The 26,455-nt window shown below is 33.5% G+C and overlaps 5 protein-coding genes across 17 annotated transcripts; 1 reads left to right on the top strand and 4 right to left on the bottom strand.

The window, feature by feature from the left end:
- Nucleotides 1-57: 57 nt before the first annotated feature.
- LOC128886380 (zinc finger CCCH domain-containing protein 14) lies at nucleotides 58-6,370 on the bottom strand. The gene is made up of 7 exons (XM_054141210.1): nucleotides 5,952-6,370; nucleotides 3,710-5,431; nucleotides 3,476-3,629; nucleotides 2,815-2,975; nucleotides 2,405-2,702; nucleotides 2,195-2,324; nucleotides 58-2,055 (listed from the first exon to the last, which is right to left on the bottom strand). The coding sequence occupies exons 1-7, from the start codon at nucleotides 5,988-5,990 to the stop codon at nucleotides 1,830-1,832; spliced, it is 2,730 nt and encodes a 909-aa protein (XP_053997185.1). The 5' UTR covers nucleotides 5,991-6,370; the 3' UTR covers nucleotides 58-1,829.
- A 1,331-nt stretch (nucleotides 6,371-7,701) lies between these two features.
- LOC128886430 (ras-related protein rab7) lies at nucleotides 7,702-11,992 on the bottom strand. 3 transcript variants are annotated; one of them, XM_054141353.1, is made up of 5 exons: nucleotides 11,848-11,992; nucleotides 10,769-10,954; nucleotides 10,412-10,630; nucleotides 10,204-10,341; nucleotides 7,702-10,117 (listed from the first exon to the last, which is right to left on the bottom strand). In XM_054141353.1, the coding sequence occupies exons 2-5, from the start codon at nucleotides 10,946-10,948 to the stop codon at nucleotides 10,031-10,033; spliced, it is 624 nt and encodes a 207-aa protein (XP_053997328.1). In that variant the 5' UTR covers nucleotides 10,949-10,954; nucleotides 11,848-11,992; the 3' UTR covers nucleotides 7,702-10,030. The 3 variants fall into 3 exon arrangements, with proteins under 3 accessions (XP_053997328.1, XP_053997329.1, XP_053997330.1); XM_054141354.1 differs by lacking the exon at nucleotides 11,848-11,992 and adding an exon at nucleotides 11,284-11,815; XM_054141355.1 differs by lacking the exon at nucleotides 11,848-11,992 and adding an exon at nucleotides 11,031-11,188.
- Nucleotides 11,993-12,220: 228 nt separating this feature from the next.
- LOC128886372 (DNA repair protein RAD50) lies at nucleotides 12,221-17,917 on the bottom strand. Of its 3 annotated transcripts, none has more exons than XM_054141190.1 (9): nucleotides 17,847-17,917; nucleotides 16,924-17,200; nucleotides 16,645-16,794; nucleotides 13,721-16,570; nucleotides 13,518-13,643; nucleotides 13,155-13,430; nucleotides 12,956-13,089; nucleotides 12,730-12,858; nucleotides 12,221-12,665 (listed from the first exon to the last, which is right to left on the bottom strand). In XM_054141190.1, exons 2-9 carry the CDS (start codon nucleotides 17,152-17,154, stop codon nucleotides 12,407-12,409), a joined length of 4,155 nt encoding a protein of 1,384 aa, XP_053997165.1. In that variant the 5' UTR covers nucleotides 17,155-17,200; nucleotides 17,847-17,917; the 3' UTR covers nucleotides 12,221-12,406. The 3 variants fall into 3 exon arrangements, with proteins under 3 accessions (XP_053997165.1, XP_053997164.1, XP_053997163.1); XM_054141189.1 differs by lacking the exon at nucleotides 17,847-17,917 and adding an exon at nucleotides 17,267-17,282; XM_054141188.1 differs by lacking the exon at nucleotides 17,847-17,917 and adding an exon at nucleotides 17,271-17,509 and having other exon boundaries at nucleotides 12,223-12,665.
- A 31-nt stretch (nucleotides 17,918-17,948) lies between these two features.
- Nucleotides 17,949-21,355, top strand: LOC128886414 (methionyl-tRNA formyltransferase, mitochondrial). Of its 6 annotated transcripts, none has more exons than XM_054141317.1 (8): nucleotides 17,949-18,273; nucleotides 18,352-18,549; nucleotides 18,616-18,738; nucleotides 18,813-18,991; nucleotides 19,155-19,259; nucleotides 19,370-19,630; nucleotides 20,772-21,013; nucleotides 21,094-21,355. In XM_054141317.1, exons 1-6 carry the CDS (start codon nucleotides 18,056-18,058, stop codon nucleotides 19,537-19,539), a joined length of 993 nt encoding a protein of 330 aa, XP_053997292.1. In that variant the 5' UTR covers nucleotides 17,949-18,055; the 3' UTR covers nucleotides 19,540-19,630; nucleotides 20,772-21,013; nucleotides 21,094-21,355. The 6 variants fall into 6 exon arrangements, with proteins under 6 accessions (XP_053997292.1, XP_053997290.1, XP_053997288.1 ...); XM_054141315.1 differs by having other exon boundaries at nucleotides 17,951-18,273; nucleotides 19,068-19,259; nucleotides 19,370-19,459; XM_054141313.1 differs by having other exon boundaries at nucleotides 17,951-18,273; nucleotides 19,068-19,259.
- Nucleotides 20,021-25,701, bottom strand: LOC128886378 (PHD finger protein 14). 4 transcript variants are annotated; one of them, XM_054141204.1, is made up of 14 exons: nucleotides 25,409-25,701; nucleotides 24,329-24,487; nucleotides 23,944-24,189; nucleotides 23,643-23,863; nucleotides 23,413-23,567; nucleotides 23,050-23,324; nucleotides 22,526-22,981; nucleotides 22,156-22,444; nucleotides 21,855-22,089; nucleotides 21,550-21,737; nucleotides 21,345-21,483; nucleotides 20,958-21,265; nucleotides 20,767-20,875; nucleotides 20,021-20,153 (listed from the first exon to the last, which is right to left on the bottom strand). In XM_054141204.1, exons 1-14 carry the CDS (start codon nucleotides 25,449-25,451, stop codon nucleotides 20,133-20,135), a joined length of 2,844 nt encoding a protein of 947 aa, XP_053997179.1. In that variant the 5' UTR covers nucleotides 25,452-25,701; the 3' UTR covers nucleotides 20,021-20,132. The 4 variants fall into 4 exon arrangements, with proteins under 4 accessions (XP_053997179.1, XP_053997180.1, XP_053997183.1 ...); XM_054141205.1 differs by having other exon boundaries at nucleotides 23,652-23,863; XM_054141208.1 differs by lacking the exon at nucleotides 25,409-25,701 and adding an exon at nucleotides 24,679-25,384.
- Between the last annotated feature and the right edge of the window lie 754 nt (nucleotides 25,702-26,455).

Raw genomic sequence — 26,455 nt, 5'->3', positions numbered from 1 at the left:
CATGTTGCAAATTCATTCTAATCTTTTAAACAGAAGCGAAAATAAAAAAAAATTGCACATAATATATTCATATATTTAGTACATAATAAATCATAATACATAATTACTAATGTATAATATACATTATATTAATCTTTTTGATACAATGGTCTTCGCATCGTACGATAATCTCCATTTCTCTGGTTACATTAATGTTTGAATTTAATGTGAATCAAAACACATGGCCCACCCTTTCGTCTTTCGTTCAAAGTCGTATTTAGTTTATAGATCAAAGGTAGGAAGCATTTTGTTCACATAAACGAGAACGAATAGAAACAATTAAATGGGAAATTGTATAATAGATTACAAAGTAATCGGCATTTGATACGGGCTGCGGCGTAGATAATCAAACAGACTAAATTATGTAAATTTTATAGATACAATCTGTGTACCTATAGTTTCTTCTTTTCGCGTCCACAGAGATGAGAAAAATTCTTGTCTGGATCAAAATGTCCAATAAAAAATGCAAAATAAATTATGCAATCCGTTATCCATTAAATAAAAATTACAATTTCAATTTGACATTTCACAATGAACTAAAAAATTTCACTGTTCAGTTGAATAAACAATATAAATTAATATAAATTTATTCAAATCGAATTTTGTCCTCCTCTGTACGCGCAATAAACATAAATTATACATTAAAAGAAATGTACGCTATTATGGTTCTCTTTAGCCCATCGTCCATGCAATTTTTCCCGTTAAAAATGAAATCATTACGATGATTATTGCACAGCCATCAAGTAATAAATAGAGCTCGTAATAATTTCGAATGCACGAGAGTTTCATTTGATTTTTTAAATCTTTTTATTGTGCAAGATAGTCTGTGTCTGGCTCGATGCGAAGAGTACCTGTCTTTCACCAAAAAAAAGGTGAGAATAAATGAAGAATATATGTCTTATTCTTTCGACAAATCATTGTATTATTTGTCAAAAGCGCGTTAACGTCGAATATCATTTCATTAAATGTTTACACCGAGTGAAACGAATAGAATTCGCAATCCATTGAACTGGACTTTGAAGAATAGTAAAAGATAAAGCTAGAGTGCTAATGTTGATCGTTATTCAACAAATGCAAACCGTGTCTCGAGATCGGTACACGACCGTTCGCGTGTACCAATGCACGATATATAATACAGTTTAAGAGAAAATCGAATGTCGAGAATTCCTCCAAAGTTTATGATCACGAGTACACCCGTTGGTCTGTACAAACTAGAGCGTCACCTTCCGTGTAGACAGGGGTACTATCACAAACCATTTTTAAAAGTAATCGTTAGTAGAAATGCTTACACACAGACAAAGGAAACTTACTGTGTACTGTCATCCTGATGTTGCTATTTATTCTATTGTGAAACACTCCACGGTGATGCGATGCAAAGCGTGGGATAACTCAAAAGTCTCTAAATTAAATTGATTAGATTCCTAAGTGCAAAGTGAAAGTTTTCAAGTATGTAATTGGCAGTAACGATCTATCGATATAGTTCGCTTCAGTTATAAATCTTATTTCTACTTTGAAAGGATTACGACACCGTAACGACCTGAGGAATGAAATAGCTTTAGAGAATTTATTTCAAGGGCAGATATGTAACTTCATGAAACATTTTGTAACAAAATTACAGGCCCGTCCTAGAAATAAATTATGAAAAGCTACCTCAGTGGGTAATCTGGTCGTAACCATTCAAATTTCGTTTCACTGGAATGTTCAGGTTGTGACGGTATCCCTGTCCAACGTATTGGATTGACATATCGCTAGAGAGAAAGGGAATTTGTATATCTGTACAATGTTAGAGTTCAATCTCGTCTGCGCCACGTGAATTTCGCTCTTTGACTTGACGCTTCCGTGGCTACCGGGGGCGGATGCGAATAAGGGCAAGCAGGTTTAGTGCAGAAAGGATGATACTTGCACTGTTGCGCGGGATGAGAGAATACGCATCCCAACTTTGTGCATGATAAGCCGAATTTGCATTTAGGATGTCTGTAAGCGCACTTGCTTCCGAATTTACACGCTGGGAATGCACTGTAATGAAAAGAAAATAATTAAATGACCGCCTATACATGGTAAGCCAATTTAAGGAGACTGTCTATTTCAAAGATTAAAAGATATTCGTTTACTTTACTAGGCAGGCCCCTTAAAGCTATCGAAAAAAAGAAATAACCTGCACATAACGAGAGGGTGAAGATATGCGCACTTATTTCCCAACGTACAGTTGGGCCAGTATCTACATTTTTCTTTCGACTTGTCTATAACTGTCACTGCATTTTCGGTTAATGACTTCTTTTCTAAACCTGAAAGAGCAAGAAAAAAGGTTAGAAGGAATTTTCTTTTAATGGACATTTAATAAACGATTTACAATTAGGTTACTCACGTTTGGTTAATATTGGAGTCGTTGGTAAGGTGCTGGATTTCAAAACTGCAGGACTGGGCGAGTGAGATCTATTATACACTATAGGACTTAATTTTCTTCTCTTTCTCGGTACTTCCTCAGTAATCTTCTCGACATTCTCGGTGTTACAATTTTCGTTATTCTCTTCAGCTCTTTCTTTTCCACTCGCGTCCTCCTCATCTTCCACTTCGGTTACTTGAAAAACAGATGTTTCTGACTCATTCTGAGTATATACGTCATTTTGTGGTGTTAAAAGCACAAGTTCATCGTCTTCATTTACCTTCAAATACGATTCAGACGTTAACTCAATGAATTGGTAAAGAAAGTCAAGAAATGTGCATCGGAATGAGTTTAATAGAAAAGTATTAAGAGCTATTGTTCTTGTTAACTACCTCCATTTCTAATCGTTCCTCGTCGTCGGACGCAGTTTTCTCCTTTGCGAGATTATTGTTGTATCCGTTCAAAGTGACCAGAAACTTCTGGTTGTCGTCGCTCCTTTGGAACAAAGACATTACAACCCCCATGTGTTCTTCTGTAACTGACTGATGTATGTCTGTAAACCACATAATATTGAATGTCTTATGGAAACATTTTTATTTCAACTTTAATTATTTGAATTGTTATATATATATGTATAATTCTATTGTTTTATTTTTTATGAAATCTATGTATCAGTCTTTACAAGTATCCCTCTAAATTTGGTCCCTTTTCATAACTCGTACAAGTACTTTAGAATAATATGTGATATTACGCTATTAAATAATATATGATATAAGCTATTAAAATGAAATGAGGGATCGTGAAAACATTATTTTGCGAATTTGTACCTCCAACCAGTGTTCTTTTAAAGTATATATAATGTGAATGAATCTTGCATGGCCATGTGGTTTTTTAAAATGTATACAATTGTAAACAAAACGTATCGGTTTATGTAGTATTTATTAACAAATTTCAAAAAAATACACCACGATCAACAAAATTAAATCAACATTGTAATCTATATAAAAACCTAGGTATTATATATGTCTGCCTGTGTCTTGAAAACGTACTTACAAGACTTCGATTTAGTCTCGGACACATCCGTGTTTAATTCAACTTGAATCTTCTCCATGACCAATCTCTTGTTGGAATTAAGGTGTACCGATAAATTTTGGCCTACGTCTCGAACGGGACCAGGCTTAAGGCGTTTCAATGTTTGCTTCTTATCCTAAGGAAATAGGCGTTTAATGAAAATAAAAGATACATTTTCTATCAAACTTTTAAGTAATCAAATCACATTATGCATACCAATAAACATGGTTCTGGATTTTTTTGTGTGACGACAGATTGATTAGCTTCTGCAACGGCTCTCAATAACAGCGATTGTGTAGCACGTTTCTGTGCGGGTTGTAACGGCTTCAAAGGTCTCGGCGTTACAATTACTTTACTGGGTATCTTGGTGTCTTCAATATCTTCCGTATCGCTGGATTCCTTGCTAGTTTTCTCCAACGATTTTAATCGTTTTCTTTCAGTCTTCATTGGTATAGATTTATTTACAGCTATTATGCGGGATTTGATAGGCCCAGAGTTCCCCGCGGACTGCTCAACCTCGTCTAATTCTTCTTCCGCACCTAGATTAAGGTAGTCCTCGTCCTCGCTACTCTGGGAACGCCTAATCGTCGAATTGAAACCACCTTTAACGCTTACCGGCTTAAAATTATTTCTGAATGGTTCCAATCTATTCTTTATATTTTTATTGTTACTTAAAATATCGCGATCTTGATCTAGAAGTTTGCTCTTGAAGTCTGCCGGTTCTTTACTTCCTAATTGTTTCTGCACCTTATTGAAACTCGCGATACCTAAACGATCTTTAATCGTACCCGTTGTTTTCTCTATTAGTTTCGACTTTAAATTTGTAGTCACTTTCTCCCTTAACTCTATACTTTTAGGTACTTTCTCGACTTTAGAATTACACAGTCGAATCTTGATATCGCTAGCTTTGTCCGAGTCATTGTGTTTTAATTCGATTTCACGACTCCTCTTCGCACGATCGTCTGCATCGAAGTTCCTTCCTCTTTGGAAGTTATTGTTGCGGTTGGTATCGAATCGATGCTTCTCAACGCGCTTCTCATTCTGTCTGTACCGACTTTCGTTATCTATTTTCTCCCTGTGAATTTCGAATTTCTTTCTGGGAGACGCTATACCGAGGCGATTTTTAACGGACACAACAGAAGTAACTTTTGGTTTGTTGATACAGGACTTCAATTTCTTTGTGTTGTCCTCTGTTGTAGTTTCAGCATCCTCTTCGACCTTTGATCGCTTTGTTTCAATTAGTTTCTTCTCTAAAGTATCGCGATAATTAATGGACATATCTAACGGCCTTTTTAAATTCCTGGATGATGCATCATCCACCTTTGACTCGATATCAGGATCTCCAGACTTGATACTAGAGGTTTCAATGATGCTTATTACTTTATGCGTGTTTCCATTCTGATTATCATTTGATTGTATCTTCTTTACCACAGGCTGTGGAAGAATGGTACTGTTTACTCCGGCATCCACTTTCTCTTCGTGACTCACACTCTTCACAGGCTTATCTATAGCTTTATTTTGAAGTGTATCCAACTTCTGACTAGATACGGATGGTTTTGCGCTTTGTTTGTTGACTGACTTGTCATCCTTTATTGTTTTATTGGAAGACTTATCTGTGGCTGGGGTGACGAGCTGATCTTCCAAGAAAGAGGTTGTCGATGATTTTTTCTTTTTCCTTTCTTCCTCCTGCTTAACAACAACTGTAGGCACAAATTCTCTTAATGATTTCTTTTTTGCTACGGTAACCTTCTGCAACTTCTTCAACACTTGGTCATGTAACCAATCGACAAATGGCGTTGTACAGCTCTCCAAAAAGAGGTTCAGATCATCATGCATTTGTTGACGAGACTTTTTATTTACAACCATTACTAAAATATAATCTGGCAACTCTTCATCGTATCGTACTCCTAATTCTAGCAGTTTAGCACGAATGGCGCTCTGAAAGAGAATAATAACAAGCGTGATTAGAGATTGGACAAAATAAAATGGAGTAAACCTGAATAAGATGTTACAATTGATTGTACAGATATAGTGATTTTATTAAGTTTCAAGAGGACTGTAAACTAACATCCTCATTGAAAGTGAAATACAAGTCCTTTGCAATGCATTCTGTGGACCACAATGCATTGATATTGCTTTTTGGAGCAGGCAAAACCTTAAAGTTCAGGTGCACAAAAGAAGCCTTTCGAATTAGAAATGTTGTCCAACATTGTTGACACATTGAAGTTTCTTTGAAATCACTATAATCATACCATCGACTGTACCTTTTTAATCTGAAATAAAATAGCTTGCAGGAGTATTATAAATGTTGTCTGAAACCGACAAGGAACGATTGCAAGAACGTTAAAACAAAAGTTATTGATAATCCTACGATATAATAAATTCGAAGCTATTAAACAAGACTAGATGTTCAGAAAAATTTAGGATGGCCAGTTAGAAGTGCGAATCTTCTACTTACTCGCAACTGATTTGTAACTTCTACACCGCGTATGTCCATGACTGACGATCACATTTAACAAGTTGATCGCGCGGAAGAAGTAAACGGTTGTCGAGTCAAGAAATTGACGATATTATCACGAATATTAAAGAATAAAAACATCCTCTGCCACGAAGGATCAGAATGCCTCCTTCGCACTGAATAGGCATTTCATATAGATAGGAAACCACGCAAATACTTTATGCTCTTCATACTGAAAACAAGCACACGAAGGTTTTTATCTCGACTGTCCACTATCCACGAACATAGGGAACACATAGGAATATAGGGATCGGGCACGGACACAAGAATATAGAGACTGGGCATAGACTGGCCATTCCTTTCAAGGAGTTACAACATTTTTGGGACACCCTGTATAGTCCTATACCAGTATCTATCCCTGCAGGGTGTCCCAAAAATGTTGTAACACCTTGAAAGGGTGGTTCGGGAGGTGATTTGAAACAACTTTTTCCTTAGCAAAAATGTTGTCCGAGGCTTCGTTAAGGAGATATTAACAGAAAAGCCCGACCAATCAGAGCGCGTAGCCTTCGCTACCCCGCTCGCTTCAACGGTATACGCGCGCTCTGATTGGTCGGGTTTTTTTGTTAATATCTCCTTAACAAAGCCTCAGACAACATTTTCGCTAAGGAAAATGTTGTTTCAAATCACCTCCCGAACCACCCTTTTCAAGGACCCCCAAAATTTTTGGGACACCCTGTATACTAAGGACGTGGTGCGGTATGAAACCAAGGGGGGGAGACACGTCGGCCATCTTACGTTGCCAATTTACAGCGGGAAGTTTAAATAAGACTATAGTTAAAAGTATAGTTATATGTGTAGAAATAAATTTTTAGAATTTAAACACTTTGAATATCTAAACAAAACAAAACAAAACAAAATAATAAAATATTTAATTGTTGTCTTATCCACTTACCTGTGGAATGTTATATTTTTATAATTACCAACTGCTGCACGTTCGTTTTCAGAATGAAAATGGGAATATTTAACGGGACACGTATGCATTTTCAAAAAATAACTGCTTTTTCACGAATACAGTAACTTTTGCTTGTGATTACTCTGGAAACTGCTTCTAACAATAAATGAATAAGGTTCTTGGCGGAAATCGGGGATGCGCGTTTAGCCACAGATTATAGTCTCTATACAGATGTCTAGCAGTCTTACGAATTCGTAATGGCAACCTAATATGGCGAACATGGCTTCACTCCGGGTTCTGATATATCTGGACCCTATATTTCTAGTCTAAGATGGTCATTTTTGTAAATAAATTATCGTATCAGAAAGTTTTGAACAATATTATTGTGTTCTATCCTGAATTTGAAAGTGAATATACTATTCTAACGTAATGCTTTTACCTGATACAGACGATTAAAAGAACAACACATCTTTTATAATTACCGATCATAGATGTCTCCAATTCTTATTATATTTTATCTGTAAACGAACGTAATTTATTCTCTATAAAGGCGTGTGTATTTATATGTATGTATTTGACATTAATCGTAAAAATTTGTTTAAAACTTAACAAAGGCCGTGTGATATCATACATGACATTAATATAAAATATTATATACGCATTATATAATCTACATACTTGTATATAGGTATTTTTAGTTCAATACTCACATATATTTATATATGTATACATACGTATATCATGTATAAATTCTTTTTTTTTTGTTTGGACTCCATTGAAATAAATAGTCGGTTCAAAAAAGCGATAAAACTGCTTTGTGTAAAAACGAATATTTTCTTACATTCGTACAAGGGTAAGTATTCAATTTACATATTGATTAGAACATAACAACATATTGAAAACTCATAGATAAAACCATACTGTATTACGAGATTACCTTTATAATTGGAAAAAAACTATTTTCTATACTATCTGTCACATTTGCTAAATTGGTGCTATTCAGTTATATTTTAGTCTTACACGCTACTTCATACAAGGTTTGCTAGATTTGCTACCTAACTTAACAGACACTCATTTCGATAACAATATAGACATCGAACCACAATAGGGATAGTCTTATATTTTTTGTTTGTTTCAGGTCACGTGATTATTATCCGTGACGTGAACCGCATCAGCGAATTAACTCGACCAAATCGTACTTTTTCTGCAATAAATGTATTTCTTGACTTTTTTTTCTTTTACTTCACTTAAAACTAAGAGTAGCAATAGTAGTTTTATAGCAGCAGCAGCAGCAGCAATAATGATAATATTTATAATATCTATCGTTAACATATTTCGATAAAATTATATTAATAATTATAGTTATAATCGTCATGATCATCATCATTTATATACATATATATTACGCACACACGCGTACACGTATGATCAACGCAAATTACAGCTTTCAAAAACTCTGCACGATCGTAAGTATACGCGTATATTACACGCAATGAACTTTTTTTTTTTCATAAGAAATCTTATAGGTATGTATCGTTCCGGCTCACGCAATCTGTTGCTCTATTTTCAGAATTGAGATTGATCTAAAATTATAATTTTGAATATGGAAGTGATCATCAGCACCGCGACGCATAATTTCCACGACAAATTGATAGTATTGTTTTTAACAACTTCGTCATTCTCATTTCTAAATTCATTGATTCGGTGGGGCGTATTACTCGTGATACAATTAAACATTTTTCATCGCAAAATGTTTTATTTTCGAGGCGAATGAAACTATTAAAAAGTGATACTGAAAACTTTTTGTTCTTCAAATTAACTTAACAATTGTGTTTATATGACTTATACTATAATACTAAGTGTAAGTAGACAAAAACGTGTAGTTTTTAGAAGAGAATCACCAAATAGCTTTCACAGATATTGCTTGATATGTTTAATAAAAAAAACGTTTTTTTTTAGCAACTTTAAATCACACCAAGATAAACTACACGGAATCAAAACGTTTGGAAACTCGTGCATCGCGGCTCGAGACTCTCACCTCTGAGTAGAATTTAAGAATATATGAAAATACTAATATACAAATGTCGTGGGCGTATTGGAAACACCAAATTACAAATTATCCAACTACTGAGTTGTTTTTAAAAAGGGGATTTTCTCCTCGAAAACGCACTAGCCTTTTGAGATAAAACCAGCCGTGACACTTCACGACAAATATTGTAATGTTGTTATGTTGTTAAACAAATCTATTGTTTTTCAAACAAATGCGATCACTGTACAAGTTTTTTTTTTTTAAAATTCATTAGTATATCTCGGGCGATACTACGATCAACAAGGTTTGCGTTGTGAAATAAGTTCAGAAGGAGTTGAACAACTGCAACGTAAGTTTTAGAAATTTAATTATATATAATAATCCATTAACGTAAACGATTTTCATTTCCAATTGACGAAAAGCAACATCAGAAAGATGGTGTAATGTATCTACCCACAAATCTTAATTACTTTCTAGAGCTCCTCCGTAAATGCGATTGTACTTAATAAATCATGAGCAAACTTTTGCGATGATCTAATTGTTACGCTATGTGTTTCCGACCAAGTAAATTTTTCTTTCAACATAAAAGGTATGTCTACAGTGGTATGAAAACATCATAGTATCACTCCACAACGAAGGACATCAACAGTGAGTTGTAAAGATGCAATTAAAAAGGGCAGTTCACATACTGTTCGCCATACCCAATAAGAGAGCATTACAATATTCAGAAATAATGTGTTGAATGCTCAACTAGCCAACCATTAATTTGGAAAGTCAAGTATAGCACAAACACACAATATGAAATATAACACAGTCTCCTATGTGAGGAAGTCAAACGAATGCTCCATGGTATCAGTTTTAGATTATTTAAATAATTCTTAGATTCGAAATATGTTCGTATAATTCGTTAAGAACATCCAAATAGTATTCATATATTCAATTATTTTAAATGAAATCTAAAAGAAAACCAAGGAGCATACCCGTGACTTCCAGAACATATCAAACTCGCTGTAGTATTTTCAAAATGTGCAGGTACGCGTATGTACGATCTGACCTGTACATCTAGGTGCTTGTCCAAAGTTTACATTGCTCCAAAACCTAGCAGGCACAAGAATCACCTTTGCCATTGTTTCTTTGGTCATTGGTCAACTTAATTTGGTCAGGGAATTCGTTATACAATTCCACCTGAAATAACAGTATGTACATATGTTATTTAATATATACAAGAAATGGATTATGTAAAATGATAAAAGTAATTATAGATGACTTACTTCACCTTCCTGAGCTAAAGCATTCTTTGCTATCGTTTGAAAGGCTTGTTCAACATTAATGGCCTCTTTAGCACTAGTTTCAAAGTATGGAATATTATTCTTAGATTGACACCATTGTTGTGCTCTCTTACTAGAAACCTGAAATGAATAGAAATGAATATTAATACGAGATAGATTAAAAATTAATGTAGTTCGAAAATATTCTTACCGCTCTGGATTCCAAATCAACTTTATTCCCAAGTACAACGAACGGGAAGTTGTCTGGATCCCGAGGGGAAGCCTGAATTAAAAATTCATCTCTCCACGAGTCTAGAGATTTGAAGCTGGTTGGGGCAGAGACGTCGAACACAAGTACACAGCAATCCGCACCTCTGTAAAATGCCACACCAAGAGACTGAAATCTTTCTTGGCCTGCTGTATCCCAAATCTGAAGAAATGTAAACAAAATAAAAGATAAATTAATCATAAGACATACACAAGATAATAATATCATTGTTTTTAAAAAAATATCTACAATATTCAACATTTTGTTTTTTTATATTTGACATAGGGAACATATATTCACCTGCATTGTCACTATCCTATCATCTACCATAACTTCTTTGGTAAGAAAATCTGCTCCAATTGTAGCTTTATACTGATTGCTAAATTTTTTGTTTACGTATTGATTCATCAGGGAAGTTTTACCAACTCCTGAATCTCCCAGAATAACAACCTTCAGCAACAGTTTCTTACGAGATGCCATTGTGAACTAAAAGCAAAAGAAACCCTTTTTCATTGGTAATCTTATTAATAAATTATATTAAGAGTTACAAGGTATTCCTTACTAATCCTATGTGATAAATGTTTTCGTTGTCAAAATATTGTACAAAGGTGGTATTAAAATATGCAGTTATGAATCGGTAGATGCCTTGACAATCGAGTTCATATATATACCGGATGCCCAAATCAGAGATAACAATTGCAAGTAATTGGTGTATAGGGTGAATGAATCATCAAGTTTGCAGAAGTCTGCTTGATCTAAGCAATCATAAATAAATACAAAGATTCTTTGTTACATAAAGGAGGAAAGTACAGTACCTTAATAAAATAATAATTACAAGTCGAATTATTCCGTTGTAAGATTATTTTCTCATTGTTGGGTAAATATCGTATTAGGATGCAACAGCTTCGTTTAGTAAAGGTACACAATAAAATTATATAAACGCAGAACGACGGTCAGAGAGCGTTACGGACGCATAACTTTTTTCGTGAATCATTGAACGTGAATGGGAAAAGTACTCCCCTTGTAATGACGTATGAATGTACATTACTTAAAAAAAATCATTGCGCGAAAGTGTTTCGATTACACGATTTGGCGGTTAACGACTACGATATTCCAGCGATATTTGCCATGAATGCTCAACACAACCGTGAATGTGCGTAAATAGACGCTGTTAAGGTATCAATAAGGTACACGATCGAACAGAGACAAAATAGAATCCGTTTAACTGCGATGCTTGAAAACCTGTCAACACGCGATCTCAACAATTGAGATTTATTAAGACGATCGGACAAGTGTCCAATGAAACGCATATGACGCACGTTGAGAGACGTAGACGATGTTTGACGGAATAATAAAATATCAATTATAACTCGCGTTACCTTGAATTAGATAGAAAACAGTGAGTGAAATTTTCCCGAGCCAGCACTTCACACAAAGAAAATGGCGTGTTATGAAATCACGAGTATGACAACGATGTCGTCACCTGTTCTTCGCCTTTATCGACCAAGCACGATTAAAACTCGATTATCGAAATCGATCCAGTACTCGATACACGCAACGTTAACGAAACAGGCGGTAATATTTAAAAGCACTAATAAAAACATTTACTAATCTGATTAAGGGTTTTCATTAATATGAATATAAAAATTCAATTTTCGTCATGTATATAAAATATAACTAGATTTCTAAAAGGAAGACTATTTTTATATGTTCCATAACACATGAAAAATTAAATGTATATTTGTAACTACTACAATGTAATACGAACATAAAGTTGTTACTAGAATTTTATAAAAATATAAAATTTTACGCGTAAAATATAAAGCGTACATTTTTTTTAATGTAACAAACAAACAAAAACGCATAACTTTAGTGGACTCTACATAAAATAGCACATTCTTTTATTGTACATAGTATTAATAAAAAGAAATGAGGAAATTATATGTTCAAAACATATCTTCTTTTTGATGCTCTAGCTTCGGTATGCTCCTCTCTATCGTTATCGCTAATCTGTCTTTTTTTGTGATATACATTCTCATTATACGATTTTTTAGATGAATTTGACTCCTGTGAGCGATCTCGTGATTTTTCAGAGTATTCATTGGCTTCTTCGTCCGATGATATTTCTTGCTTTATAGCATTTAGATCGATGTGATCGCGAGTCTCAACTTGACAATACCTAACTGCCGTGTATCCACTGGAAAATACATATTTAATACCTGAGTAAGCGCTATATTATGCAATATTTCACACGAACATACCTTGCTTTCCGGTAAAGTTCATAGAAGCCTTTATTGCTATTCAATTCGGCTAATTTAAACAAAAACTTTTCATCGTGGCTAATTACAAGTAGCTGAAAATTCTTTTGACGTGATCGTATTTTAACAACCCTACGACATAAAAATAATAAGTGTAAGAATTTTAAGCAATAACCACTATATGTATTCCGTATAAATTATTTGAATAATTATACGAATTCAGACATACGTGGCTAATGCACTCGCTAAACTATCTGCATTTTGTTGATCCAAGTTTGTTGTTGGTTCATCCAACGCGAGAATTCCGCAATCTTTGCAGAAAGTTTCTGCCAAAGCGAGTCTTATAATTATAGAAGCTAAAACCTGAAATAGGATGTTTATAAGTGACATTAAAATAATATGAATGTATTGCATTTAAAAGCACTTACTCTTTGACCAGCACTGCAGCGACCTTTCATATCTAATTCGTGACCATGTTTTGTTTGAACCAGTCTATAGTTGTATGTTCTTCTTTTAGTACCTACACCTTGAGTAGCATCCGTGCGAATTTCTATAGACGTCGTATCTGTTCCAGTATACACAAGTTTCCACATTTGTTTTATAATTCTGTTAACTGTAGACATGCGTTCTTCATGATATTCCATCATAGCAACATCTAATACTGTACTGTATGCTTTTAAATTTAATATGGCTTCTTGCATTACCTAATTTAGAAATAAGTTATGTCAAACGTGCATTACTATTTACATTAAATCCTAAATGTATAAAATAAAATATTCATAACATATTACTGTTAATTCGATGCATTTGCTCTTATAATGTCTACGAGCTTGCCTGTAAAGTTCCTTCTTCAACTCTTGGGTATACTGTAGAATAGCTCTTTGTAATTCTTCTTGATTACCTTTAGCCATGTTTTTCTACGAATAATTTAATCGTAATTCAACTATTATTAAAAAATAACATAGGTATCGATAAACATAGGTAAATTTCCTACCTGACGGAGGAGAACCTCTTCTCGACTTTGTAAGTCCTGCCATTTTTCTTTCATTTCATCATAGTTTATAGCCTTCAGTTTCTCTTCTATATGCGAGCATTGTTGTTGTAAACTTTTAACATTTTCGTGAGTTTTTCGCAACAGAATATTATCAGATAATTCTCTTTTCCGGATTTCCTGACGATTAATTTCCTCCTTTAACTTATTTACCATTGCTTCAGCGGTACTTTTCTCGCGTACAAATTTGTTGATGGAATTCTGATAATTTTTTATCTTCGATTCAGAGCGCTCTAAAGCCTCGGGAATTTTACGATATACAAATGCATCTACTTCATCTTGCACTTTTTGTAACTCTCTTAAGCGTCTAGTACCTTCCGTTAATAATTCTCTATCAACTTCGTGTTTTTCCCAATTATCTTTCTTCTTTTTTTCTAACTTATCAATACCTGCATTTAATTCAGTTTTCGCAGCAGTCACTTTTCGTCTTAGTATATCTACAGACTCTCCAAGAGAAACTTCTTTCGTGAACAATGCTTCCTGCTGATCTTTTAATTGTTTTAATTTCTGCATGCCTGAACGTATTTTTAACAGTTCTTCGTGTAATGTATTTTGTTCTTCTCGAGCATTATGCATTTTTTCATTGTACGCGTTTATTTTCGACTGTAATGTTTCTATGTCATCGCGGATATTTTTTACAGATGCTTTCAATTCTTCTCTATGACTTTGAGCTTCTTCGAGACTACGTTCCGATTTAATTCCAGCGAGAACCATGCGAGATTGAAAATTATCTATTGTTTGTTTGAGTTTTGAAATTTCATCAACATATTTATCCCACAACATAATATCGCCCATAATATCTTTGCACATCGTTAATTTACTTTCAGGGTTGGATTTCTTTTCTTTTAACTTCGTTATAGATGTTCGCGACTTTGTCAAGTTCTCTTTAGACATTTTTAAATTATGTATTATTTTATCTAATTCATTTTCTTCTAATTGTATTATTTTTTCAACTACTGGTTTTAGTTGCAACATCTTATCATATTTCTCTTGCTGTATCTTCAACTCTAATTCGCATTCTTTCAAACGATTTGGATGATCTTCCATTTCTGTTTCCATTTCCCTCAATAAGTTCTCTACAGATCTGCGTTCTTCAAAGCCTCTGTGGCATAAAGGACAACAAGGGTTTGTTTCTTTCAATTGCTTCATATACTCCTTATAAGCAACACTTCGATGAGCATATAGTCCCCTTTTGTCTTGTAAATCTTTGACTTTTCTTGATTGCAATAATAACGTTTCATCAAAGTCCTTGTAATGACAAATTGACGAGATCTTTCCTTTATCTGACTCTATTTCCTTCTTTTTCTTTTCAAGTTCGTTCTCAACATGTGATATTGTTGTTTCTAATGTTGTAGAACGACGCTCTTCTGTTTGGATTTCCCGCGTAATAGATTCTATTTCATTTGTTAATTTTTTCTGAGCCGCATCGAAATAGGTTCTTAGTTTAGTTTCTGTTAGTTCATTAATATTCAATAACTTCATTATCGTTTCCTCGTGTTTGATTTTTAATTTTTCTAAATCTTTTTCTTTAGAGAGCAACGAAGATTTATGTATTTCTAATTCAGCTTGCAGTGAACTCTGTTTTAATAAGGAAGCTATTTCTTCATCGACTGCATTTAACATAGCATCTGTTTCACTTCGTAACTTAATTTTATCAAGAACCTCTTTTTTTGCAGCATCTACATCCATGGTTTCGCTTAATTGTTGAAGTCTATTTTTCACCTCATTCATTTTCGATTCCATAGAGTTCAACTTATTTGCTGCAGCGCCAACTTGCATGATTTCCAATTTTATTTTGTTAACTTCATCTCTTGTTTCAATTACTTCATTTTCTTTCATATTTTTTTCCGATTCTATTTTTGAGGATTCACTACGCAAAGTATCTACTTCTTTTTGCAGTTGTTTTTCTTCTTCAGCCCTCCTTACTCTGTTTTCTTCTACTCTGTTTTCTAATTCTCTCATTCTCTCTTGTAACCTTTTCAAAAGAGCTAAAACTTCTACTTCGGATACATTAGAGTCTATGTTATCAAGATTCCAAGCGGATAATGTTTCGTTTAATATCTTATTACGAAGAGCAACTTTCCTTTCCTGATCTTTGATTTGTTGCTGTAAAGAACCACTGGTTACCCTTTCATTGGCTAATGCGTTTGCAACCTTAGACTCTTCTTTATCAATATCTTTTAATCTCATCTCAAATTCTGTTATTTCACAAGCTTTTCCCATTAAGTTTTCATCATATGATTTTATCTGTGACATTAATTCCTCCATTGTTCCTTCAAATACTTCTCCTATATTTTCTTTTAACCTATTCAACTGCTGTTTGGTTATATCATATTCTGCTCTTGTTTTTCTTTCCTCAGTTTGCAAATCTTTATATTCAGAATCTACTTTTTGTAACTTTTTCATCTCTGCAATTAAAGGTTCTAATTCTTGATCAATGTCTGCTATTTTTGTTGTAGTATTTTGCAATCGTTTTTTATGATCTTCAAGTTTTGTTTCCTTATCTACTACTTCAGAAACAACTAATTCAGCATTCTGTTTTTGTTCTCTCAAAACAAGAACTTTCTGTTGTAACTCTTTGCTCAACTTTGTAATATTTTCAAGAGCTTTGTTAAAAGCAGCACTATCAAAAATTTCATCAAATTTTTCTTTTAACTTTTTACCATCTTGAAATGGCCAACTAAGATCTTCTTGATGACAAAATATTACATATTCTAAAATTGGTTTTGTTACACCCATTGCTGTTGTTAGCTCGAGGTCAACATTGGCACATCGATTAGTTATTGATACCACCTTTGTTAATAAACAGAGAAATTAATAAAAACTTATACTATATTTGTACTGATATATGTAGTATCAGAGCGTACCTCTTTTGAACCTTTATTTAGTCTACTTAAGGCACTGTCGAGTGTTTTAAATTTCATTGATGCATTTGTTTTTGTAGATTCTATTGTTCTACATATTGTATAAATATTACCCCCAGAATCAATTATTTCAGCTTTCACAACACCTCGCACCTGTGTGAATAGAAATATCAACTAAACAACAATAATTTTCATACAAAAAGAAAAAAAAAAAAAAAATTAAAACAGATGACTAGTGTATAGAATGGTAAATCGTACTCATTGGGTAATGGTAAATCGTACCGAAGAAGTTGTTGTCAAACTCGGATCGTGAATAAAAAATTTCCCGCGATCCGAGCCGGGTGGAAATTCGCCGCATGTAGCAAATTTAAGAGCTTCGATGATTGTTGTCTTCCCAGTTCCATTTTGGCCAAGAATAAGCGTCAAAGGTCGTGAAAACCGAATATTAGCCTCCTCGTTATCGTCCCCGAAATTACGAATACCGCGTATCGAAAGTCTTCTAACTCGTGACATTGTTCAAACTATGTTCAGCACAGAGCACAGCTCAAAATTTCAGACACTGTAAATTGGAACGATAGAATGAAAATCAGTACTTGACAAGAAAACAATCAAACAAATACCTTACATACATATCTTATCAAAATAAATTGAGTTTCCTTGTTATTATTCCTATACATGTGTCAAATGTAAGCTAATTCCATACGGGTGTAAACAAACTAGGGGGAGCATGGACTTATTATTAGAGGGGTTGTTCTAACAAAGATTAGGTAGCAGGGCCGGCGTGACCTTTTGCGGGGCCGAGTTCAAAAATTTTGCGGAGCCTGAACTCACATTCAAATTCTACACTTAAATTTTACAACGCGGAATTATTTCTTTACAAATGCTGTCACATATTTTTTATAAGATGAATATTAAATAATAATACTTTGATGATTTTTGTCACTCCTTTAAACTGAATCATCGCTAATAAAAAAATTCAATATTTTCGTAGACCGCGAGCCCCCCAAAATACGGGGCCGAGTTCCGCTGAATGCGCTGAACCTGCCTTGCGCCGGCCCTGTTAGGTAGAATGAAATTTGACAATGTAAAATGTAAATAGATATAATAATATTATAGATGTCATTTTCTAGTTTTATGATTGATGGTGATTTCTAAAGATATTACTTAGCGTTTTGTGTATAAGGCAATGAGTCTTGAAAGGTTACCGCTCATTAAGTCGCTCTGTGAGCGGGTCTTAGTATCAGTTGGTATCAGTGGCGCCATCGGTGGTCTTTATGAATACCAGAATACACTTATAGTATATATAATGTATAGGTTATATCAGGTTTTGTATTACGTGAAACATAAGCGTGTAGTTTAAATTTAAACTTCAAAATGCATATTATAATATTTTCTAAATGACAGTACAATCAATATGACATTTTTCAATTTCACTGCATTTAGAAGAACACGATTAGCGTTTAAATTTAAGAAATCGAATAAAATATTGTTATCAATTGTTAAATCGAAAACACAACATTATGTTTGTAACAGAGAATCACATACGACACCGCAAAGTGGTCTATTGGATGTGTTATTTTTTGGTACAGATGAATTTTCGGTTGAAAGTTTAAAAGTCTTGTATAATAAGTAGTAAGACAATTTTTATGTTTTTATATAAAATCCATTTGTTCCTACTTTACGTGTATGATTGTAATTTTTTTTATTTAGCGAGTCTAAAGTTTTACGACGATTGGAAGTTGTTACTGTAAATAAAGGAAAAGAAAATGTAGTGATGAGTTATGCAAAAAAGAATAAAATTATTGTAAATAACTGGCCACCTAAGCTCAATGCATCTGAATTTCATATTGGGATAGTTGTGTCATTTGGTCATATGATTCCATCGAGTATTATAAATTCATTCCCATTGTATGTCATTTTTTTTCTAGCGATACACAATAATTTACATTGTATACATCTATTATTATTTTGCAGGGGTATGTTAAATGTTCATGCTAGCTTATTACCAAGATGGAGAGGAGCAGCACCAATAGTTTATTCAATAATGAATGGAGAAGTGCAAACAGGAATTACAATAATGAAGATTATGCCAAAAAAGTAACATTCACTATTAGGAAATTTGAAAGTCTTTTAACAAAATGTATATCTTAAGAAATTGAATATTATTTTAGATTTGATGTAGGAGAAATAGTGTTACAAGAAAAAATTAATATTGGTGAACATGAAACATTACCAGAACTATATGCTAGATTAGCAAAGCTTGGAGCAACTCTTTTAGTAAACGTACTTGAAAATTTACCACAAATATTGCAATCTGCAAGACCTCAAGATGAAGAAAATGTCACATATGGTAAATATACATTTATATAATTGATAGAACCATTTTATCAACAGTACAAATATAATTCCTGATTCATATCTTTTAGCACCAAAAATAACATCAAAAATAGCTGTAATTAAGTGGAATGAAATGTCTGCAAGAAATATTTATGACTTACATCGCGCCCTTTTAGGAGTGTATCCAATTACTGCAACATTTCAGAACGCAAAAATAAAGTTACATGATGTCAAAGAGATAAAAGAATCAATTCCATCAACACTTGAAGGAGAAATGCCAGGTAAAAGCACAAGTTTATATATCATGTTTTATACTAATACGGAACAGAAATGTTAAAGAAGTTTGAGGGTTTCATTTGATGTATAAGTTGAAATAATTCTATGTTTACAGGGGTTGTAATATATGATAAGAAAAGTGATGCATTAATTATAAAATGTAAAGGAGGAAACTGTATTTCTGTAAAGAAAGTTGTCATGAAAGGTAGATCTCCTATGTCTGCACGTGACTTTTATAATGGTTTTATGGCTAGCAGAAATAAAAGAAAAGAATTCTTTGTTTGAATTTTTGTACGATATTTACACGTTGATCGAGATCATGCGAATCCTGAAGCAACGAATGTTGAAATCCTGAATATACATTTAAAACATAAATGTAAGATTATAAATGTATTCATGCTAAAAATAGCCATATTAAATGCTTTTATTCTTTAAATTAAATTTAAAATAAAACGTAGGAAATGTTATGATATATTGTAAATAGAACAAAAAGTCGAAACTTAACCTATAATTGTTGTTTTTTACAAGTATAAGATATTCTTATATTTAATTTTTGTCTTACCTTCATAGGTATACATCTAGAATTTGTTTAGAACCGGGTCATATTTATTTATAGATATAGAAACTATAAAAATTAAGTAGAGAAGGAGTCGATTGAAAATAAATACTGAAAACTTCACTAAAGAAATATGGAAGTTAAACACATCTCTAAAACATATTTAAAAGTAACATTTGCAGTATGTACTTCCAAAAGACTGTTTAATCAGAGGAAAATTTGTTTGACTATATTTTGTATATTTTACAAAAAACATAATGACATTTAATGTCTTAATTTATTTAAACGTGGAATTATAGCTGCAGACATAAAATTGTTGATATTAAGTCTCAGTTTCAGAGGCCTGAAATAAAAGAAATATATTTACTATTACAGATTCGTTCTTTTATTGAATTAATCTAGCTTCAATATATATTCCTAGTAACAGTTTCAGGTCAAAGATAAAAGTATCTATAAATAAGTTGTAATCTAATTTGTTACTTTGGCCTGCTTGAAAATTACATGAAGTGTATAGGTGTATTATCCATCTTTTATGAAGAATTGTTCCCATTTTCTTATAAAATTGAGATTTTAATTTTTGTCGTATTAATAACTAATTGCCATTCAATATTTTGTAAATGGAACGTTGTATTCGATTAGTGAATAAATAAAGATGCCACTGCTTTTACTGAAAATAATTAGTTAATGTTAGCAACTAGTTATTAATAAGATTGTTTCTTCTATGTTTAAGATCGTTGACAAAATTTAAGATTTATAGGTGTTTTCGACATTAAAGTACTTTATATTATGTCATGTGTTCATATTTTCTATATATTATCGATCACATGTTAGTTCGATTCTCTTACACGCGAACACTAACTACTTACAAATTTATCATTTTTATCTCTTCCTCCTTCGACTAAATAAAAAGTACCTTTGTTGCAATGAATATGGGTGATAAATAATAATTAACTTACACTAGGATCGCAATCTGCGCAATGCCAGGAGTAGCCTCTTCTTTTGGGCGACTTTTTAACTGGTGGATCAAGACAGGTGAAGTGGTAGCATTTTTTACATTCATCACACCTGGGACGTGAAAAGTGATAATGTCATGAATACAGAATATGTTTAAAACATCTATATATTTAATATATTTATATAAACTGACATGACGAGATTTTGACTGGTGCCAGGCGTATCACAGACATTGCAATGAGTTAGAAGGTCTGTATCTTTTCCCCGTTTTGCATTTCCCGTCGATACCCTATTACCCGTACTATTAGAAGACGCGTTCGCTGTTACAGGTGCAGCATTTGAAATTAAAGGTTGTATCGACGGAACGGGTAGAGCAGGCGGCGGAAGTGGCAGTTTAGGTAGTGGCGGAGATGTGATTTCAGTACTGGTAGATGTGGCTACAAACATCTGCGGACTTGATTCAGAAGCAACTTCACCCTCTGGCCTTGGTATTGGTTTTATCTGTTTAATGAAATAAATTGGTGTAAAAAAAAAAAAGATATATCAATATACTTTTGTTTGTATCGTAATAAAAATGTACCTTTATCGTTATTCTTCTATGAACTTCCGGTTGACCTTGTCCTTCTGGATTCTCCACATCGAGACTTTTCCGTTTATGTTTTCGTTTTCTTTGTTTCACTCCCGTAATCGGATCAGGTGTATATCGTTTATGCTTCTCCCTGATAACATATAATAGAATTTCATATTCCATAATCACCTAAAAGAAAAAAAAACATTTTACAGACCTTCTTCTTTTCTTTGCACTTCTCTGCGAAACAGATTCCGTGCCATCTGCCGAAGCCACCATATATTCAGGTGATCCTTCTCTCGTCGCTATTGTCACATTATTAATAGGTTGCTGATTGTATACCGGTTCTCCTGACTGAATAGGAGTCGAAGACGGAGGATGTGGTCCAACTGGTTTTATAGTCACCTGCGTATATTTAATGTAAGAAGATAATATTGCACTGCCTACTTCATTTATGTATTATTAATAGTTAAGATATTTTTCGTAACATCACACTACAACTATTTTAATCAAAGTAATTACTTTTGGCGTTGTAGGCGTATCAATTGTGACATTTGTTACACTACTAAGACTAGCAGACGAATTTTTCGAAGTGCTTGGTGTCGTTGGTGTTGTAGGCACTTGCACTTCTTGTGGTGGTGTTGGTGTCAATGTTAAATTGGAATCATCCTTACAGTGCCTTAATTTACGAGGGGCTGATGTGTCGACACGTTCGACCTCTGATCCAGAAGATTCCTTATCGCATTCAGAACACTGCCTATATTACAAAGAAAATTATAAGATAGTTTATTAGTAGTAACTATTTTTTTACGGACATACGTACCATCCCATTAACTTCGTTTTCTTGGGCATACGCGATAGAGGTGGACTTAGACAAGATAAATGGTAATGAAGATGACATGTGTCGCACTTTGCAAGCAGATGTTGATTTGTAGATCTTCTGCATATTCCACACTGATGCCTTAGAGTCAATTCACCTTTATGATTTTGATCTTGTGCCTGACTACTCAACACTCTACCCTCGCGTACACCTTCTACACCTTTACCTACTGGCAAGGGAAAACCAACACCCATTTTTAAGGCAGCTGCTGTTGGCACACCTAAACCTGTACCTATTACGAAGAATGATACCAAAAGAAAATGACTTATTCAAGTGATCTGTCGTGTGTCTCGCTTAGCATGTCGCGACTTACCTAATGTTGGTGTTATTCGTGGCTTTGCCAAGTCAGCTATTTGTGGTAAAGGTTTCACATAACCGCTGCTCTGGAGTACTTGGTGATACATTTCTATCTTTTCTTTCAATGTTACATTTACGCGTATTTGTTCCTCGTTATCCTTCATTACTTCGTCATATTTTCTGTCTAGCCTCTGTTGTTCATTCAGCAACTGCGAATTAACATCGAGCAGTTCTTGCAACCGCCTTTTCATAGACGTCACTCGCAAATTGCGATCCAAATAATAACCAATAAATTCTACGCTAAAAGCAGGCGGAATATGCCATTTTTTTCTAACATCGACTAAGGCTACAAGTTGGGCTTCCTGTGCTTCCAATGCAGCCGTATCAACGCCCATGAGTTCAGCTTTCCTTGCTAATTGTCGACAAGCAGATGCGGATGTAGTTAATAGTCGGGGCATCTTCTGAGTTGGTACTGCGGATACAAATATTTAGTGTAACGATTTAGTGTAACAGTTTTGTTACATGTAATAAACAACTTACCCCATGGCGGTGGTCGAGATGCTTTATGAGCTAAATATTTGTGTCGATGTTTTGCCAGTTTTCTTTGAATTCTACGTTGTTCTTCTGTATCTAAGTGGTTAGGTTGTTTTAATAACTGTTGTCGATACTGGGCTCGTAACTGTAGAGTTAACCAATTACGTCTACGTCTACGAACGAGAGTTTTATCGGAATGAAGTTTACAATGTGCATAGAATGGGTCAGCCTGGTCCACTTCTTCACTGTGAGCTTCAGACAACAGACCTTCCCTTTGCGCGCTATAAAAAAATTCCATGATATATTTTTGCTATATTCTACTCACAATTGAATTTCAGTGATTTAGTAATTTTTATAAACTATTCATACCAAGTAACATGGAAATATGTATGGCACATTCCAGCATCGCATTCTATGCATACGCCAGTACGAGCGTAACGCGCATCTTCGCACAAAGAACACTGTTTTGCTCCCCATTTGCTGTATGCCATTTCAAAGAGCGTTACACTTGATAAACGATCAACCTAAAATAATGAAATATACACGTGTATATATATATTTAAAAATGTTCTCGATTTACGTATATTAGAAATAAAAACCTTCCATACTTCTCCAAAAGCAACACCAGGTACATAAAGCGCGCATACTAAATGGACCCATTTGCCTACATCAGTCTCTTTAAAAATTCCACCTTTGTTCGGACAAAGTTCGCAAGGAGGATCTTCGATGCCTGCACTGCAAGCTTCACAAAACCAGGGTGCTAACTGACAGAAAGAATCGGTACTGGAAAAACTTTCTACATCGGATACACCATAACATCCTGGAATAAATTCAATTGTAAAATTAATTTACATATACGTATCCAGTACAAAAATTAGAATAAGTATTTTATACTTTTACCTTCGTGCACACTAACACCACATCCATCACATTCAACAATTTCATTAACATCATCACTTCTATCTCCTAAGCAACCACAACAAATTAACATTTTATTTAATTTGTCTTCGAGTGGACCTCCTCCTTTTAATGCTTGTTGCCGAGCTTGTTCTATTACATCACCCACAGTCAAATTAGCATTTTCTTTTCTACTGATTAATGGATCATCCAAGGAATCATCAGATTCTTCCGATCCATCTTCTTCTTCTTTAATGTACATGAAAAAAATACTTGATTAGCTGACTTTAGACTGATTAAGATTTGTACAAAGTTTTATTAAAATGAATGTCTAACAATCCACAATATTCCCTTATAACATATTTTAAATTATAATGATATAGCTTACCTTTTCCAATATCGTTGGAATCCTCTGAATCATCATCTGATTCTTCACAATGATCTTCAATTCTGAAATCACTGTCATCGGAACTTTCACCTAAATCAAAATCAAGCAGAGGTGCTGTTCCGACAGGCTTGACTCTCCTCTTTTTTGGATCTCTTTCAACTTAAAGAAGAATACAATTTAGAACATATTACTCAATGATATTCTAAATATATCTTATTAGAAGAAATGGTATGTTGGTGATATATTTTCTAATTATAAATACACTTATATGAGAAAGCATATATTATCAAAAATATCACAAGAAATATATTCTAGGTTATGTAAGTCTTTAATTCACAATAAATACATACAGAAGCTTGTCATATTACTCTTAAAGCAACACTTTTATTTAATTTCAATCGGTTTGCCGTGTACTTTTCGAATAATACGGACTTAATATTCCACCTTCAGTGGTTTTGACACTTCGTATATGGCTATACAGCTTTTTGAATGTCTCCCACTACTCACTGTACTCGACGAGTCGTCGCTTTGTAAAATACTGACATATGCGTAATCAAACGACGCCGGCGATGTGAATTAGGTTAATTTTCTGTATATCGTCCCTAATACGTATCAATGCAACGTATCAAATAAGCAAGTATTAATCTACTGAATATTTTCAAGATTAAATTCATTGTAAGCGAGTCTAACGTAAAATTTTTAATAGAAAATCATGCATATGATTAGGTCACGCTATGATAATTTTGTCAGGGCGGAAGTTTGACGAGAACGTGCAAAATAGTATTTTGAGATGTCAGTGAAATATCATTTTTATTTTCATTACAAATATACATACAAACAACTTTTTAAAAAACAGAAATTAATAACGACTATGTAAACGTATTTCTTATAATGCAATTGCAATCGATCCTTTCATATTCTGTGATTATATTACTGAATGGTCACCACTAAAGTTATTTGTTTGTCTTTGAAAAAAACCCAAACATTCAACGTGAAACGAACATAATCGTAATCGTATATTACATGTTAGAATAATGTAAATATTATGTTGTAATTCAAGATATAGCTTTTCGAACTTACTCATTGTTTTGTATAAAAATCCTACGTCATCGTCCTGAGACATTCTCTGTAGGTACAGATTCTCTTGAATCCACGATAAAATTGTTCTAATACTCCTCCAACTACGTATATTGCTTTTAATACGCAGAAAGTAAAACGAATATCATGGTGTACATGAACTAACACAATCTACATGTTGATTCGTATTATTATTTCTAAGATCCTAATCAGCTAATAATCTAAATATGAATAATACGAAACAAACTTCCTTGGCGAGTGTTATCCTTCTGACGCCGTTGTGTTTCTTACTCGAATCAGTTACAAATCGCCATATTGAATTTCTCAAAATCCTTTCGCGGGAACTACAATCAATATATATTTAACTAATTACTTAATTATGTGAAATCAATTTATACATATTTCAAAAGTTATTAGTCGATGTAGTATTTCTTTGTAAATATAGATTGTTCAAAAATCCTTTAGTAAACAGAAGCACGCAAATTTCTTCATTGCAAGTATGTAAATATCCTCGCTTTTTAACCATAGCAGGAAAAAATTGTTTATTTTATGTACTCCTCGTTTGGTAAAAATTGTGTGAAAAATAAAAGTTATTAATTTTTTCTTTCGTAATTCAGAATGCAAAGAAATTATGCAATGAATGGTGAACAATTTTCCAACAAACACTATTTTTCTTGTAAAGTCAAGTTAAGTGGAACTTATTCAAACACGTGTTAACGTAATCTGAAATTGAAATAGCTTATGTATATTAAATATTTTAATTGAAAAAATATAGTAATTATTTGCAAAATGCTAAAGGCATTATCGATATCTTTCGCCAAGCGGAATTTTCATGTTACGACTTATTGTACAATTTTGGACGCCCCATATATTTCTGTAACGCAAATTTAGTCATCAAAATTACAATTATTCGTACAATTACGATAACTAATAGAAATAATTACATAATAGATCCAATTATTGATACATTTGTAATTATAGTATGAATTATTCAGAGAGCTTTTCAATATTTCAATAAAGGGAGTACACAACGAAGGTCAATTCTTTTGT

The sequence above is a fragment of the Hylaeus anthracinus genome, unplaced genomic scaffold (assembly GCF_026225885.1).
Source record: "Hylaeus anthracinus isolate JK02 unplaced genomic scaffold, UHH_iyHylAnth1.0_haploid 11982, whole genome shotgun sequence".
Taxonomy (NCBI): Eukaryota; Metazoa; Arthropoda; class Insecta; order Hymenoptera; family Colletidae; genus Hylaeus; species Hylaeus anthracinus.
This window is presented reverse-complemented; position numbering and strand designations above follow the sequence as displayed.

Excerpts from the sequence above, each read along its gene's own strand:
- LOC128886372 (XM_054141190.1), bottom strand. The coding sequence starts at position 17,154 with ATGTCACGAGTTAGAAGACTTTCGATACGCGGTATTCGTAATTTCGGG. Across the intron at positions 13,431-13,517 it reads GCAAATGCATCGAATTAACA|GTAATGCAAGAAGCCATATT; the intron begins GTAATATGTTAT and ends TTTCTAAATTAG. Across the intron at positions 12,859-12,955 it reads TTAGCGAGTGCATTAGCCAC|GGTTGTTAAAATACGATCAC; the intron begins GTATGTCTGAAT and ends TTTATGTCGTAG.
- LOC128886430 (XM_054141353.1), bottom strand. The coding sequence starts at position 10,948 with ATGGCATCTCGTAAGAAACTGTTGCTGAAGGTTGTTATTCTGGGAGAT. Across the intron at positions 10,342-10,411 it reads TTGATTTGGAATCCAGAGCG|GTTTCTAGTAAGAGAGCACA; the intron begins GTAAGAATATTT and ends TATTCATTTCAG. Across the intron at positions 10,118-10,203 it reads CTTTAGCTCAGGAAGGTGAA|GTGGAATTGTATAACGAATT; the intron begins GTAAGTCATCTA and ends CTGTTATTTCAG.
- LOC128886378 (XM_054141204.1), bottom strand. The coding sequence starts at position 25,451 with ATGTCTCAGGACGATGACGTAGGATTTTTATACAAAACAATGA. Across the intron at positions 21,738-21,854 it reads ATACGCCTACAACGCCAAAA|GTGACTATAAAACCAGTTGG; the intron begins GTAATTACTTTG and ends AAATATACGCAG. Across the intron at positions 21,266-21,344 it reads ATAGAAGAATAACGATAAAG|ATAAAACCAATACCAAGGCC; the intron begins GTACATTTTTAT and ends TTCATTAAACAG.
- LOC128886380 (XM_054141210.1), bottom strand. The coding sequence starts at position 5,990 with ATGGACATACGCGGTGTAGAAGTTACAAATCAGTTGCGA. Across the intron at positions 3,630-3,709 it reads ATCCAGAACCATGTTTATTG|GATAAGAAGCAAACATTGAA; the intron begins GTATGCATAATG and ends CTATTTCCTTAG. Across the intron at positions 2,325-2,404 it reads GACTCCAATATTAACCAAAC|GTTTAGAAAAGAAGTCATTA; the intron begins GTGAGTAACCTA and ends TTGCTCTTTCAG.
- LOC128886414 (XM_054141313.1), top strand. The coding sequence starts at position 18,056 with ATGACATTTTTCAATTTCACTGCATTTAGAAGAACACGATTAGCGTTT. Across the intron at positions 18,550-18,615 it reads ATTATAAATTCATTCCCATT|GGGTATGTTAAATGTTCATG; the intron begins GTATGTCATTTT and ends ATTATTTTGCAG. Across the intron at positions 18,992-19,067 it reads TGAAGAAAATGTCACATATG|CACCAAAAATAACATCAAAA; the intron begins GTAAATATACAT and ends CATATCTTTTAG.